Raw genomic sequence first — 15,627 nt, forward strand, 5'->3', positions numbered from 1 at the left:
CAGTTTCCAATTTGCTCCTTTCCAAAACTACTTCAGCTTCAATTTCTACTAATTTTAAAAATAGAATTACAAGTTACTGTTTAAAACAGGCTTTATTCAGTGCAGACATCTTGAGATTTTTCTCACTGGTAAGCTGTGAGTGCAGAAAGGGTCAGAGGAAGAACTTGCCTGGAAATACTGTTAAGCCACCATTGGTGTGAGTATTTCCATTTATTGGTGCTTTGTCACTGATCTGCTTGGGAATTTGTTGTGCAGGGCTACTCAGATCCATTTCACTTTCAAGATACAATGAGGAGAGAAATATAAAGATATGCAACTGCAATATTTTGTATGTTTGTGTGTTTGTAGGGCTGTGTTCATTTGCCTGATTTTGGTTTTCATGTCTGCACTTCAGTAATTGCTGATACTGATGGCAAATAATATTTCTTTTTATTAGCTGTAAAGTGCAAACTAAAGGCACCAAACTGGAGCATTCCTTTTCATTGTAAACCAAAAAGGAAAGTTTGGTACTTGTTGTGCTGTGTTTAAATGGGCCTGAGATGCTTCTATGCAACATGAGTGTTGCAGTTTTGATAGCAGGCAGCAGAATCAAAGCTCCTGCTCCAGTTGTGAGCAGGATTCCACTTGGATCATGGCTAATTTCAGTTTTTCCAGGCAGAAAGGGCAGCTGGCACTGGGTAAACTGAATTTAAAACTACACTTCAGCTTCTAACACACTCCCATGGAAATATTCCCTCATTTTATGTTTTCTTATAGCAAGAGTCTGAGCTTGAATGGAGCTCCCAAATGTAACTATAGTGATAACCTTCATCTGGGAGTGAAGGGTTTAACTTATATAGTGTTTCACAGTAAGTCAACTGAGTCTCAAAAGTCCTTAGGTGGTGGGGTCCACATTTCTCACTCTAAAGAGCTTGGTTTTGCTGACTGACAAGTTGGTGACTTCTTTGTAGAATCATAGAAATGTTAAGGTTGGGAAAGACCTCTAAGATCATCAACCCAACACTCCCATGACCACTAAACCATGCCCTGAAGTGCCATGTCTACATATTTTTTGAATATCTTTCTTCTGCCTTTGTGACTAGCCATATTCTAGCAGGTCTCACAGCTCCTTTGGGGTGAGATTCTGCTTTGAGAAGATAAATCCTGCCATCTACTCACTTGGTTTAAGCACAAGGGATTGGTGCTTCAGGCAGAAATCTCAGATAAACTTAGCAGCTCTGGGTCTGAGAATTGGCTGTCCACCTATTTGGATTCTGTCCAACTGGCTACACAAATTTATGACCAATTCTTTGCCATTTATTAGGTTAGTAGGTTCTTCATATGTACAGAGTAAAATAAGTGTTCCTTGGAAAGAGGTCATGTTACTGTAGCCTGAAACTCAGGTCCCTCATCTTCAGAAGAAAAGCTTTATCCCTTTTTCCACTGATTTTATCTATTTTATGCAAATATTTCTTACATACTGAATGTCAAATTTTCAGTATAAAATACTGTCAACAGGGTGGGAAACCAGGGGTGAAATCCATGCTGTAAAGTTGGGCTCTTTAATCCCTTGGGATGTTCTATAATGGAACCATTGAGAGTACAGGTTTGTGAAGGATGTGTAGGGTATTTAGTGGCATGCTCCTAAAATTTCTGTTATTGTCTTTAAAACAAATTTTAAAAGTTATCAAAATGATCCAAATGAAAACAAATTTGGACTTTGGTTCTGGTAAGAGTTACTTTGATTACCTGAAAATTAAAAATTGGGCTGGTTTAGTGTCAGCAGCAGAAAACCCCTTTTCCTTTTCCCCTGCACCTGCAGGGTGGAAAATGGGTTAGTCACGGAGCAGAGACACTTCTCCCCCAGCAGCTCCTTGAGCTGCTGCTTTGGGGGAGGTTGAGGAGGGAGTTCTTCTCCTTTTGAAGCTTTCAGAAGTCGGAGAGGAGGAGCAGGTGCTGGTTTTGAGTGCAGGCAGGGAGGTGGCTGGCATCCTGCAGAGACCTTTCAGAACTTCAATGGGTTGAGTCACAGGCAGACTGTCTGCCGTGTACTTTCTACCCCGTGCAGTTGTTGTACAGGAGGCTGCCTACACATCCCTCCACCAATTCACAAAGTCTTCTCATGCCTCCTCCTTCCAGCCTGATCAGATTTGAGTAGTCCAACATATAATTTCAGCATTTTCTGAAAGAACGCTGAGCTTTGTTTCTGCAATACCCTTTTTTCCCCTGCCCAGAAATGATAGAAAAAAGGGGTGTAATTTATTTCTGGTCTGCTAAAGGTAGAGAGAAAAGATACCAGATATCTGTTTTTCTGCCTGCCTTTTATTTTCCCCCACCAAACATCACTCAGTGTTGCAGCTTTCTGTGGTGACATGCCAGGAAGCTGTGTGGATTGGGTCACTGAGGGCAGAGTTGAGGTGGAACTTCTACAGGCAAGAGGCAAAAGCCTGGAGTGGCTGGGTGCACAAAGATGGGGACAGTCTTATTTAGCAGGGCTTGTTGGAACAGGATGAAGGGTGATGGCTGCAGATGTCCCTGCTCCCTGCAGGGGGGTTGGACTAGATGGCCTTGAAAGGTCCATTCCAACCCAAACCACTCTGTGATTTTGTGACTCTATGTGTATGGAAGCTGATGGCAAAGCAGGGTCATGATACAAAGGGCCCAGGAGTTGTTGCAAGCCTAGCTGTGGTCTTCAGAAGGTTGTGAGTGATACCCTGAGTTGCAGCAGCAGCACAGAAGGATTTGGCTTACCTGTATATAGAAATGTCAAGGAAAGGAAGAGCATCCTTGCAATTTATGGATATCAAAGTGCTGCCTGACTTCTCATTTTTGGTCTAAGGGGGTTTTCATCACCTTTACTAACTAGCTCTTTGAACCTCTGGATATTAACCTGCAGCAGACTGCTGGAAAACTTGGTCTTTATTAATTCAGGATCCTTTTAGATAGTACTACAAAATAGGTGTGGGGAAGTGCTCCTTGTTAATAGTGCACAGTGCTTGTTGAGCTGTCTGCTGTGGGATTTATTATAAGTGTTGATGCAGCTCTAGTGGCTCTTGCCTTTCACTTCCATATTTCCTTCCTAGCCATAATGAATCTCTGTTCCATTGCCAAGCTCTGAGATTGGAGCAGAAACCTGAGGATTGCATCTGCAGTTGCTGTGGGCACTATCCTCTGAGCCAATTTCATCTTTAATGGGAGGGATTGAGGGACTGGATAAGTCAATATTCCTTCCCAGTGAAGGAAGAAATATCTGCCTTGTGGTTTCATCCTCCTGGATTTTGATGAGGAAGCTTTTGAATAGACCTGTCTTCAAAATGTTGCCTTCTGTCAGTCATTAACTCCTAGTTGCAGGTCTGAGCTTCCTTTTTTGAGGCTGATGCAGATTTTTAAGCCCACGGTAGTCAAATGTGGAAAATTCTTCATTCTTCATCTCCCCGAGGGTCTGTTTTGTGCTCTGGAGCTACTGATGGACTCCATGAATAATTCAGTGGAAGATCATAAAGGAACAATGCTGTAAAGTTAGAACATCTTTGATTTGGGGTTTGGTGGGGTTTTTATTTTTGCTGCTGTAGATTTGGCATTATTCCAATATGATCTTGGCATGACACTTGAATTTATTTTGCTGTTGTCCATGTCATTGGTAAGTATCTTGCAAAGGTGGGTGAACCTTCTTTGGGTGGTTATAACACAAGGGGAAGAAAGATCTTGAAGTTCAGGTCACTCATGTTCCTAAATCCAGAAGAAATTCAGCTCTCAGCAGTTGCTGACCAATGCTGCCTGCAGTGCCTACCTGGGGAAGCTCAATGAAACCTTCATTTCTCTTTCTCACCAATTTTTGGTTATGTTTGGTAATTGGGAGATATTTCTTCTCTGTTTACAGCATGAATTTGTAAATAAGAGGAGAAATATATATAGTAGGTAGCTTAAAAATAGTAAAAACACTACAGATCTGTATTCTGTGGCAAATACTGTCAAATTCCCAAGCCTTAATAGGGTACAGAGTTTCATCTGTACAAATGTCAAGAAAATGGATAACACTGGTTTCCTAAAAATTTCATCTCCCTGCATTTTTAAAAACATTTTTAAACCTCTTCTTTTTCCTCTTCTGCTAGTCAGTTCAGCTCATTCATCTTATGATAGCATTTTCTTATTCTTTGCTTCTCTCTTTTTTTTTCCCTTTTTTTCTGAGCTGCAGTTGTTCTGTGGGTTTTTTTCTTTGTTTTTTTTTAAAGAACAACTCACTTTTTAAAAGATCAAGTCTCTCTCCTGTCTTGCTTGTTAATGTCTTTTCATCACTCAGACTTTTCCTGGCTTCCCTTTCTTGGTAATTTTCTTTTCTTTTTCTTCAGGCTTTTGCCTGGATTTTTTTTTGTTTTCCCTGAATAAAAATATTGTGTTTGAGTGTCATACATTATGGTGGTTTTCTCCTTTGCCCATCACTCCAAGAAGGGAGATTGAGGTGCTGGAGCATGTCTAAAGAAGGGCAGTGAAGCTGGTGAAGGGTCTAGAGCCCAAGTCTTGTGAGAGGGAGCTGGGGGTGCTGAGCCTGGAGCAAAGGAGGCTCAGGGGAGACACTCTGGCTCTGCACAGCTCCTGACAGGAGCATGGAGCCAGGGGGGGGTTGAGCTCTGCTCCCAAGAACAGGAGAAAGTGGCCTCAAGTTGCACCAGGGGAGCTTTAGGTTGGACATGGGGAGGAATTCCTTCCCCAAAAGGGTTGTCAAGCCCTGGAAGAGTCTCTTCAGGGCAGTGGTGGAGTCCCCATCCCTGGAGGGAGTGAAAAGCTGTGGAGGTGTGGTGCTGAGGGACATGGGTTAGTGTGGGACTTGATACTGTGAGGTTAACAGTTGGCCTTGATGATCTTAAAGGTCTCTTCCAACCCAAATGGTTCTGTGGTGCCAAGATTTTTCCTGCAATGTCCATGATTTCTGCCTTCAAATATTCCTTTCCTCCCAGCAAAATGTGAAGCAACTGTAGTGACAGAAACACAAATCCAGGCAGCAGTGTGCTCTGTAGGCCCACAGAAGCATTCCCAGCCTAGAGCTGGGCTGTGTTTCTTCCCCTGCTCTTGTTTTCAGCAGTTTATGGAGTAACCCTGTGCATCCCCTGCTCGTTTCTCTCCCTAATCAGAGTGACAAAGGCAATAACATCCCAATCATGCCCTTACCAGCTGTATCTACAGCAATTCACTCCAGAGCAGGAGATGAGTCGCCAAGTCGTGAGGAGAGTATTACAGATAGAATAATGAATGCTGTAAATCTGTTGCTGAGGCTAGGAATGATTTCTCTGTGGGCATTTATAAGAACCTCTTTTAAAAGTTTCTTTCCCTTTTTACCCTTGCTGGTCGTGACAGGAGATTTCCCTGTCAGATTGGCCTACAGGTATTTCGATGGGGTAAAGGGCTGTCCATCTCCCTTCCTGCCAGAACTGGAACGTGGCAGCTCTGCCTTCTTCTGCACAGCAATTGCTGCAAGGTGATGCTTGCAGAGATGGTGTCTGAGGATCATTTCAAGGCTGCTTTACATATTGATTACTCAAATTGCCATTTAATTTGCTGTATAGCGATACACAGTGCCTTAACTCTTTCTCTGGCATTCTTCCTGATTGCTGTAACTCTGCCTTACACTATATGCATATGTGGTGTCACCATTAAATATTTAGGTGCTCATGAAATGTTAATGTGTCAGGCTGATGTGGAACTCCACACAATGCATTTGCCAGAAGTGAGCAGGGATGTTGAGCCGAGCCCTTCCCTTCCTCCCCCTTCCCCTTTCATTTTCCCTCTCCATTGATTTTATTACCAGTGCTTCTCTGCTGCATCTAAATCTGTGTCAAAGCAGCCCCCTGCTCTGCTATGCAGATTTTATGTTTTATTATGTGAGAGATAAAACACAATAATACTAAAGCAAGAGAAATGGTCTCGGAGAAGCGTTGAGACGCAGCTTTACACGTTGTGCCTGTGCTGCTCTGTTTGGGTATGGAAATGCAGCAGTGTCCTCCATGAGAGAGGCTGAAGCAGGATGACTCACCCAAAATGCAAAGTCACACTCGTGTATTCCTTGAACAGTGGCTGCAGCAATGTAAAACAGGAATTTTAGGGGTGTTTCTTTGCTTTGGGACAGCTGTTACCCAGAGGAGAGGTGGAACAATTAGATCTAATTTAAACTAAAATTTTTAGAAGGTAAAATAACTCCTCTTGGGAGCCTGGTGAATGTGATTCTGACACCATCCTGTTGGAAAAAGCCCAGTAAGAATTTGTAAGGATCAAATATTTCCACATCCTTTAAGCTTTAGTGGGAAGTCTGGGTGATGGGGGAAAAAAAAACCCAAACAACAAACACCACCACCACTGGAAAGAAAAAACCAAACCCGAACCAAAGGGATCATCCATTCTCACAACAAAGAGAGCAGCCATCCTTTTACATCCCTGGGTTGGGAGCAGAGTATCAGCCAGAGGCTGCCCTTGGTACAGCAGGGCTCAAGGAGGTGCTTGATGAAGAGGCTTTGACATGCCACTGGAGCACAGAACACTCCCACTTGCTTTTGGGTTTTCACTCTTTTCCCACTTTAACTGCTTCACAGAGAAGGCTTCTGCACATGGAGAGAGCATGGAACAGTCATGACCAAGGTGTGGGGAGGGGGGGAGAGGCTTTGCTGGCATCTAGCATTCCATCAATCCTCTCCTTCACCTCTCCTCCTGGTTTTGGGTCAAGTTCCAGCCTCGGAGCCTTCTGCAAAGCTTTCTTTGCTGTTGAAATGGAAAGATTTAAAACAAACAAACCCCACAATAAAGATGCAGCCAACAAAAAAAGCCCAACAAAACCCATGATGTGATGGAAGCCACGGAGGCGGGAGGCACACAAAGCAGAGACAATGTCTAAACACTCGTTGCTGAAGGAAATGTGGAGGGTCTCTGTGGGTTCTCTGATGCTTGGTAAAAATCTCTTACCTTTGAAATCAAATCTTCTTCCCTCATCCCTCGTCCCCAGGCTACACAGCAGCTGTTTAGGATGTATTTCTTTTCTTTAAGTGTCAAAGTTTCTTACTGCAAAGACAATTCTTACTGCATGTCTGTTTGGACCATTTCATGAGGAAAAACTTCTTTGCTGTGAGGGTGGCAGAGCCTGGAGCAGCTGCCCAGAGAGGCTGTGGAGTCTCCTGCTCTGGAGAGATCCCAAACCCACCTGGATGTGACCCTGGGCACCCTGCTGTGGGTGACCTGCTGGAGCAGGGGGGCTGGATGAGGAGGTCTCCAGGGGTCCCTTCCAACCCCACCATGCTGGGATTTCTTTCTTTTCCCAGCCCCTGTTTTACTGTCTTTTCAGGCTTACAGCTTCAGTGAAATCTATATTATTTTTATAACTCATTTTTTCATCTACAGCTAAATGTTTTTAGTTGTAGTGCTGGGGAAAACTTTATCCCAACCATATCTGATATGACAGAATTTAAGGGGTGTAAAAATGTGCAAAAAATTCTTTTATCCCATTTATTTTGCAGTCAGCGTCACTCAACAGAGAACACAAAGGCTCTCCTGGAGTTACTTTTTCAGCCCTCGTAGGCTTGATGCAAGAGTGATAGTTCCCTGAAATGTTTTGCACACAAGCACAAGTTTCTTCCATAACAAAGAGAGACACATTTATTTTGTGGACTTCAGTTGCATTTTTGACACTTGGAATTTTTTTTGGTGCCTGAATCCAATTATGCAGTTTCTGTCCCACTTCTTTTTTTTGTTTTGTTTTTTAATAGTTCCTTCTAAGTGTGTGTGTGTGTCTACAGATCATTACATCTGATCTCCTTTAACCTGTCATTTTGAAGTGAACTATTTCTTTCTCTTTGGCTTCTGCTGCAGTTTCTCCAAGCCAGAGGTGGTGCAGGACACCAACCTTGCCTGAGAATGGCAAAGCTTCCCAGTTGGTCGTGGAGCAGCAGTGCTCCTGTGGTGCTGACTGCCTCACACGTAGCTCATGTAGCTGGGAGGAAGGCTCAGCTCTATGAAACCAACCCTCCACAGACAGCTCCCTAAACTCAGCCTGGCATATCTTGAAGGTGTTGGACGTGGAGGACAGGACTTCCACCGATGGCTTCTCCAAACTGATGATTTTCCCTTTTGATTCCTCCTTCAGATTGTCCTGGAGAACAGCAGTCGAGAAGACAAGCATGAGTGTCCCTTTGGCCGTAGTAGCATTGAGCTGACAAAGATGCTGTGTGAAATACTGAAAGTAGGAGAGCTACGTAAGTTGACCTGTTTGTCTGACCTCTAAGAGTCATGGAACGAGTTCAGTGATACCTAAAGGTTATTGCAGTGGAAGGATTTTCTCCTGAGAATCATTTCTCACCGTGGTTATGCATTGAAGAGTGGCAATGAAAATGACTGTGTCTGGTTTTTGGGTCTCTTACTAGTTTGTGGGAATACCAGGGAGGAGGCTGGAGTAGGGGAAAACTGCACCCAGGCTTTGAATCTTTATGAGGCAGGCCAGCTGGATCATTTCTAGAGGGGTTAGATGGTGTAGGAGACTTCATGGTCTTGCTATAGGTTGGTTTTATATGAGCATCCTAGTCATTCTTTGTGGGATTGCTCATCGAAACTGGCACATCCCATTTTCTCTTAGCCATCCAGAGCTCTGTCTAAATAGCAGATGATACATGTATCATTGGCTCCAACAGTGGGATATGAAATATTGTATTTTAATACAGACTAAACAAGCTGTCTTTGGCTTCGATTGCACTCCCTTGACAAATGGGTAGATGCTATCAAACAGAAGAGCACGTCTGTATCTTCATTAGTCTAGAGTGCTGGTGTTTAACTCTATCAATAGATATAAACTTCAGTTGCCCATCAATAATGTTTTGGATCCAGCTGCAGTCTCTTGGCAAGCACTGCCCCCAGCTCCATTTTCTTGTTGCACAAGCAGGGGGCACAACTGAGATTCTTCATTTCCTTCAGAGGTGGTTTCTCCCTTTGGAATTTTTTTCCCTAATAAAGATTTTTCTTTTGCCTTTACCCCCAAAGTCTATGAAAAGTGATGAGAGAAGAGCAATGCAAAAGGCCGCAGGAAAGCCTACAGGTATCATCAGTTCTTGTTCCTACTTCAGAAAAATACCTGAAAATGGTTTTGTATGTGTCCCATCCCTCATTGAGACCTGTGCTGCACTTTGCTGAGGAAGGTGTTTGATCTAGAGGTCACCCAAAGTGTCTCAGGCTTCTTCCTTGCTGTCTACTAAGAAATCACCCCCTAAATAAACCTCTTTTTTTCCCACAGACATGTTTGTGGTCCAGGTGCAGGTGGCTCTTGGCATGTAGATGATTTGCACGTGTGGTACTGTCTGTCCCAATTGCTCCTCACTCCTGAGATAGCTCCTTTCAGGTTTTAACTTTTTCATTGTCTGGTCTTTTGAAGTGGGGAGTGTGAGTAAAATAAGAGTTCAGGGTCAGCTACCATATGAAGAAAATATGAAAGGAAAGCTATTTTTGCTATTTTGGTTTTAGAAAGATGAATTGTCATTTTTTGTGATTCAGTTTGGGTTTGGTTTTGTTTTATTTTGGTGCAGGTTTTATTACAGAGCAGCTCTGCTGTTGGGAATTGTGGATTTAGAAAGAAAACTGAAAAACTGGAGGATAGCTCTGGCTGAGGGAGGTTTCCTGTTGCTGTTCTGAAGCCACTTGCCTTGGTGTTATAGAAGGCACAAGTCATGGGCTTACTGGGCGTGCTGGTGTGCAGCAGGCTCCCGTGGTGCTCTTTCACAGGGCTGTGACACTCTACAGAGGAGATGTGGTGCTGAGGAGAAGTGCACTGGTGCTTTTGTTGCTAGAAACCAGATGTAGCATGACTGCCTTGTGTAAAGTCATGCTCATCCACACCCACAGAGCATCTGGCTCTGGATGTGGCAATGGGATCACGTCACAGCCTTGCACTCCCAGGGGCTGGAGCTAAGGTTGCCTCTAACTCATCCTGACGATTCACCTGCTCCCCAGTATGCTTCCTTAATGGTTTTGTTTATGTGGGACTCTTAATTGCCCATTTAAAAGGCTGTAGTAAAATACACCTTATAAAATAAGGTACAGAAAACAGATTACTTGGAAACGGCTGCTGCAGATGTGCATCTTCAGTGGCCTGTGATCAGCCAATATATTTTGTTGAGAAGTGCAAACTAGAAGTGACAGCCTAGGCAAATGTACCTTCAGGTTTATTCTTTGCTTGAAAATAAACACTGTACTGCTGAATAGGATGGGACATCTTAAAAATCAGTAGTTACAGTTTAGGGCAAAGGTGTCCCTGGTAGTTTGTATGTGATAGGTTTCAGAATATGTTTTTAGGCTGCCAGTGTTTCTTTAGAAATTCAAAACCCCTCATTATTGCATTGGAACATAGAAATGGGTTTTTTTTTCTAACAATTTCTGAATTGTATAATTTAGAAGCCACAATAAATGACCTTTTGCTCATGAAATATTCAGCAGAAGAAACTTTCTTAAAGTGCAGAGTAGATAAAAGCTGCTCGACTGTCCATTATTTATGAAGAGCACTTTAATGCTGATTATATTCCCCTTGCTCTACTGTATTAGATACCTTCAGGCAACAAGAAGACATTTTACCAATTCTTTTTTGGCCCTTCCAAGCACGCATTCATCCCAGCAAGGACTCACAATGAAATGTTAAAGGCATGCCACCTCTTCTGCTTCTGCATTTCCCCAAATCCAGCTGCTCTTAGTTCTTTGGTTCCGAAACACTCACGATTTGGAAACTCATCTCTTCTTCAAGAAAGCATTTCAGTGGATGTTTAAATCCTGTGTAAGTAAAGCAAGCTGTGAGCTGAGCATATGGTGACTGCTTTACAGAGGTGGATTTGCAGAGCAGACGAGCTGAGACGTAAAGAGAGAGGTTGGAGCAGTGTTTAAGTAACATGGAAGTTGGAATGAAACACATCCATAAGCTTCTCCAGTGAAATCTCTGAGACTGGGATATTGGACTGTAAATCTTTTATTCTTGTGCCATTGTTGCTGTGAAAAAGGCACTGAAGAGAATGGCTTTACTGAGTCCTCACCAAGGGCAGACCCTGTGGTAGCTCTGATGTCTCCTTGGTCCTTTGTATATCTTGGCTAACAAGATGATTTGCTTCTCATCCTCTGGGTCTTGGAGCTGATATCAGACCCAATGGTCCATCCTCCTCCCACTGAAGTTATAACTGGAGTTATCCTATGGTTAAGGCACATCAGACTTTGTTTTTCAGAGTATTTTTGAGCAGGACACAGATGTTCAACTGCCAATGTTCACATTTGATTGTTTTGATGGGTGATGTTTTGCAAAAATCTGCATTCAAGCTCTCTGACAGACCTCGGGGAATATATCATGTTAGATACAAGAATTGTCCTCAAGCTTCTGTTGCATCAACAACTCCTTCCCTGGGTTTTCTTGCCTTTCTGTTATGGGGAATTTAATTGTCATGGGGTTTTGCTAGACTTGATTAGTTTTCAGGATGTTTTTTTCCTTGTAAACGAGAAGATCGAAATGCCAGCGTATTATAATGCCCCTGAGAAGCTCTAAATGCCAATGTATTCTGATAATGCTCTTTGTACACCTTCTCACTGTGGATTTCTCATTGCAACCATTGCCCAGGTTGCAGAACTAGTCTAGAAATTCTTTCATTCCTGTCCCATTGTCCAGCAGAACGTGCTGGGCTGTGGGAGGTGTACAGTGATATCCGTGGCTGTGCCCGCCGAGATGAAGGTAATCAAATCTCATGCTTCAAGGAGTCAGCTGATGGCTGGAAGGGTCAGCAAGCACTTTTATTTTTTTGTCTTTGCACAATTTTTCCTCTGCATTGCACAATCCATAGTGTGCAGTGTAGTTTGTTCCTCTTGACCTTTCCCTGAAAGCACGTTGGTGGCTGCAGCATTCCAGACCTGAGGGCTCGCCTCCTTTGTTTTCCCTTTTGCTACAGCAAATGTCATATTTTAAACATTTTTTCCCCTTACTTGAAAGCTAATTGCCTTTTCACTTTCCTCTTCCTCCTTCTCCTCTTAAATTTAAATAGGATAAAGCCCCAGAAATAGGAAATAAAATTAGATAATGGAATTTTTACTGTTCTCACTTTTCTTGCAGTTTCATTTGCTGGAGAAAATGTGTTTTATGAGCCAGGACTTGTTTGCTAGGAAGTTACTGAAAGGTAGCCAATTTTCTTTTGTCCTGAACATCTCATCATCCTAGTCTATAATAAACTAACTAAAAAGACATTCTAACCTCCTTTGTCTTATTTTACTGGGTTCATTCTTTCACATCCACCTTTTTATCCTTTTTCCCAAACCATCACCACATCAGATAACTCCCAGTCACAGCAAAAATGAAGCAGATCTCCAGTGAAGGCTACAAGATAAGCAATGTTTGGAAACAATTTCAGCCACAGTGAAGGGGAAAATATATCTAAAATAATCTATCTCAATCTTGAATTTTAGGGGTTCTTTTGTAAACATTACAAGCCAATTAGCCACTCCTGACTATAGAGACATGAAATATGCTTGTCCTTCTTGGTGCAAAGTGAGCAACTTACTGAGTAGATTGAGTTATACTTGTCTTCTGTATGATAGCAGAACCTTACTTTATCAAACAGACCTCTCTTTCTGTTCCCTGCCACAGTCCAGTGTGAGAGACAGAATGAAACCTTCTTTTTCTGAGGAGATACTCCTTTCTTTGCAGTTAACCCTTTCTTGCCCTAAAAAGCCTCAGTTTCTTCATGCTTGTGGTAAACTGTGAAGTCTCTACAAAACACCTGCTGTAATCTATGAGGATATGAGCAGCAGAGCTGCAGACACCTTTTGAGCAAGACTTTTTCACCTCTGAGTGACAGAGAGACAGGTTTTGGAATGTTATTTTCTACACATGGTACTGTTGGCTGCAAATTTGGTAAGATGTTGGCTTCTGGGTCAGTTAGCCAAGACACCCTGGTCTGTTTAGTGTCCTCTTGTGCATTTTTCCTGTTGTCTACAGCCATAGATCTGCTCTTTGATCCCCTTGGAGCAGGGATCATAACTTGCTTTGTATGTGCAAAGCATTTAACCTTATTGTGTCCTGGGTGCAGGATTCTTTAGCTTCTTTAGAATTGCATAGACTCAATTTTCAATGTTATTAATAAGAATAAAAAGCATGGGAGTTGTGTGTGAACTCAAAAAAGGCTTAAGGGCAAGAAAAAGCTGTGGATATAAAGGATTTTTTAAGAAATTGATTAATATATCCAAAAGACAACAAAGAGGGAACTTGATTAAGCATAAAGAAGTAACTTGATTAGGTGTGAAAAGCTCTTTCATCTCCTAATGAAAGGCATGAGGAGAATCAAGACCTGGAATTTAAAAGCTGATAAATTCAAATGGGAGGGGGTAAGATATAGGCAGTAGCTGTGAGGTGCTGAACTAGGGAACTAGCAGAACAGAAAGCAATCTTCAAAACATCTCCCATTTTGAAAACTCTTCATCTCTTCTGAGCTTGCAGAACGTTGTTACCTGTTCATTCTGTCTGTTCCATGGCACTTCTTTGTTTCCCAAGAAGATATAAGAGAACATTTTAAAACAAAACAACAAACTTCTGTTCCATTGTCAAGCCCTGGCCCAGGCTGCACAGGGAAGTGATGGAGTCACTAGAGGGATTCAAAAGCTGTGGAGATGTGGTGCTGAGGGACATGGGTTAGTGGTGACCTGGCAGTGCTGGCTTAACAGTTGGACTCAATGATCTTAAAGATTTTCAAATCCATATGGCTCTGTGATTCTAATGGTGTCTGCCTTGAAAAAAAGAAGCAGTAAGCAAAATTTTATACAGCAAAATTCAGGCTTTCCAAGTTCACTTGCAAACCTACAGAAAGAAGGAGCTTCAGACAGTGGAGATGTAGCCAAATGTTTGTTGCTTATCTGGGACAATTTCTGTACCTCTTAAGGGTTGGCCATTGTTCAGTGATGTTTTAATGCAGACCAGGTTGAAACTAAGAGAAAAATCATCTTGGAATCCATTCTGGACGTTTTCTGTTGAGATTTTACAAATACAGATTTAATAAAAATAGCCAAAGTCTCTTGTATTTTGCAGCAAGCTGTGCTTCAAATCTGAAGTAAGCCCTTAAGGTTTCCCCAGCACTGCTGGGCAGCAGACTGGAAATCTTGCAGCTGCTCCTTTTAGAAGAGGCATGGAGATGCTTAATGAATTGTACACAGAATTGAACGAGGTCTAAAAGCCCAACGTTGGGGTTTGGGCAAATTTCAGTGTATTTTAATGTTGCTTTTATATTCCAGAAAGGCAAAGCTAAAGGGTTTTCAGGGTGGAGGTAAGATGTCGAAGAGGAGCACTCGAGGTTTTGGTATCTGGAAAAGGCAGGAGTCTTTTTGGGGTTTGAAGACAATGGCATTAGCAGGATGTGTTGGAATGAGAACCTTCTAATTCCTGTCCCTCCTGAGGCACAACTGTGCTTGCAAAGTACAAAACTTGCAAAACATGCGGCTCAAACTGCCCAGAATATTGTGAGCCTTCAGCAGGCAAGCTCTGTCCTTGCAAGTGAAAATAACAGTAGTGGTGAGTAACCTGAAGGGCTGGAGCTGTGTTATGATGGTGACACAGGTTTCTGTTGAAATGCTTGCTAATGAAAAGCTGAAGAAAATTAGTTTCTGACAATTAAAATTCACTTGCCCTTCTTGAAGAAGTGTTGATGAGCTGGAGCTGTGACAGGAGAAAGCTGTAGACCCTCAGGCCTCTTACAGACCTTAGAGATGCTCACATTGAGCAAGACCTTTTAATACTGCTGGGTAAGTACAATGAAAAAAGGAGTCTGGGGGGGTTGTATTTTATTCTGTTCCATGAAAAAAGTTCCAAAAATTTATAAAATCACTCTTGAAATGGCCCTTTCTAAATCTTGACTCTGCACGTGGCATTCTCTATTCCTGGATTAGCAGAAATTTTGCATAAATGTTCAACACCATGAATGTGTTCTCGTGGCATATTTCTTTCTTTGTGACAAGGAATTGAATTTCTTGTTTCATAACACTCCTGGTCTTTTTATGCTGAAGTTTTGCCATGGCTATCTTGTGTGAATTGAAACAGAGCTTCAGTATAATTTTTAAACCTAAAGTTTAATACTTGTGAGTAATGGATGGGAAAGGTGATTCTTGATTTGGGGAGAAGAATCCCAAATAGCCTGGAGAATTTGCTTATAGCATTAAGAGAACTGTAAATGTAAGACAGTGTCACTGGCCTCCAGCAGTTCCAGGTTCCCACTCTTCCAGGACTAAGCTCTCAGCTTATTTTTCTTGGGCTTGGTTTGTATGTGCACAGTGTGCTAAGTTACTTGCTAATAATCCCCCAAACTGGCTGGTGGCTCTTATTTTCTCCCCTAATTACCACTACAGAGCATTACTTTAATTATTCTATCCAGCCTCTGAGAAAGGACTTAACACATCTGTCAGCTCTATCCAGATTTGTTGTCTCTTCACATCAAAGCCCCTCTTGATAACAGACACTTTAAAAACCATATAGGCATCTATGAAGTGACTGATAAGGAGCTAATAAGGAAAAGTGTTTGACTCTTTGTTCATCTGAAGTAGGTTACAGAGAGAAGAAAAATGGAAAAATGGTTGGCTGTGTATGTATGAGTCTGAAAAGCTTCTTGGTGTGGCACTGACTCT

General features: G+C 42.3%; 1 protein-coding gene across 1 annotated transcript in view; it reads left to right on the forward strand.

Moving 5' to 3' along the window:
• LOC103768115 (engulfment and cell motility protein 1) overlaps positions 1–15,627 on the forward strand; it is a gene marked incomplete at both ends in the record, with an annotated part of 78,400 nt that overhangs the window by 32,595 nt on the left and 30,178 nt on the right. Inside the window, one exon of the mRNA XM_008935247.1 lies at positions 8,102–8,210. Coding sequence (XP_008933495.1) covers positions 8,102–8,210 — 109 coding nt within the window. The remainder of the gene's footprint in view (positions 1–8,101; positions 8,211–15,627) is intronic.

Source organism: Merops nubicus, unplaced genomic scaffold (assembly GCF_000691845.1).
Source record: "Merops nubicus isolate BGI_N331 unplaced genomic scaffold, ASM69184v1 scaffold7032, whole genome shotgun sequence".
NCBI lineage: Eukaryota > Metazoa > Chordata > Aves > Coraciiformes > Meropidae > Merops > Merops nubicus.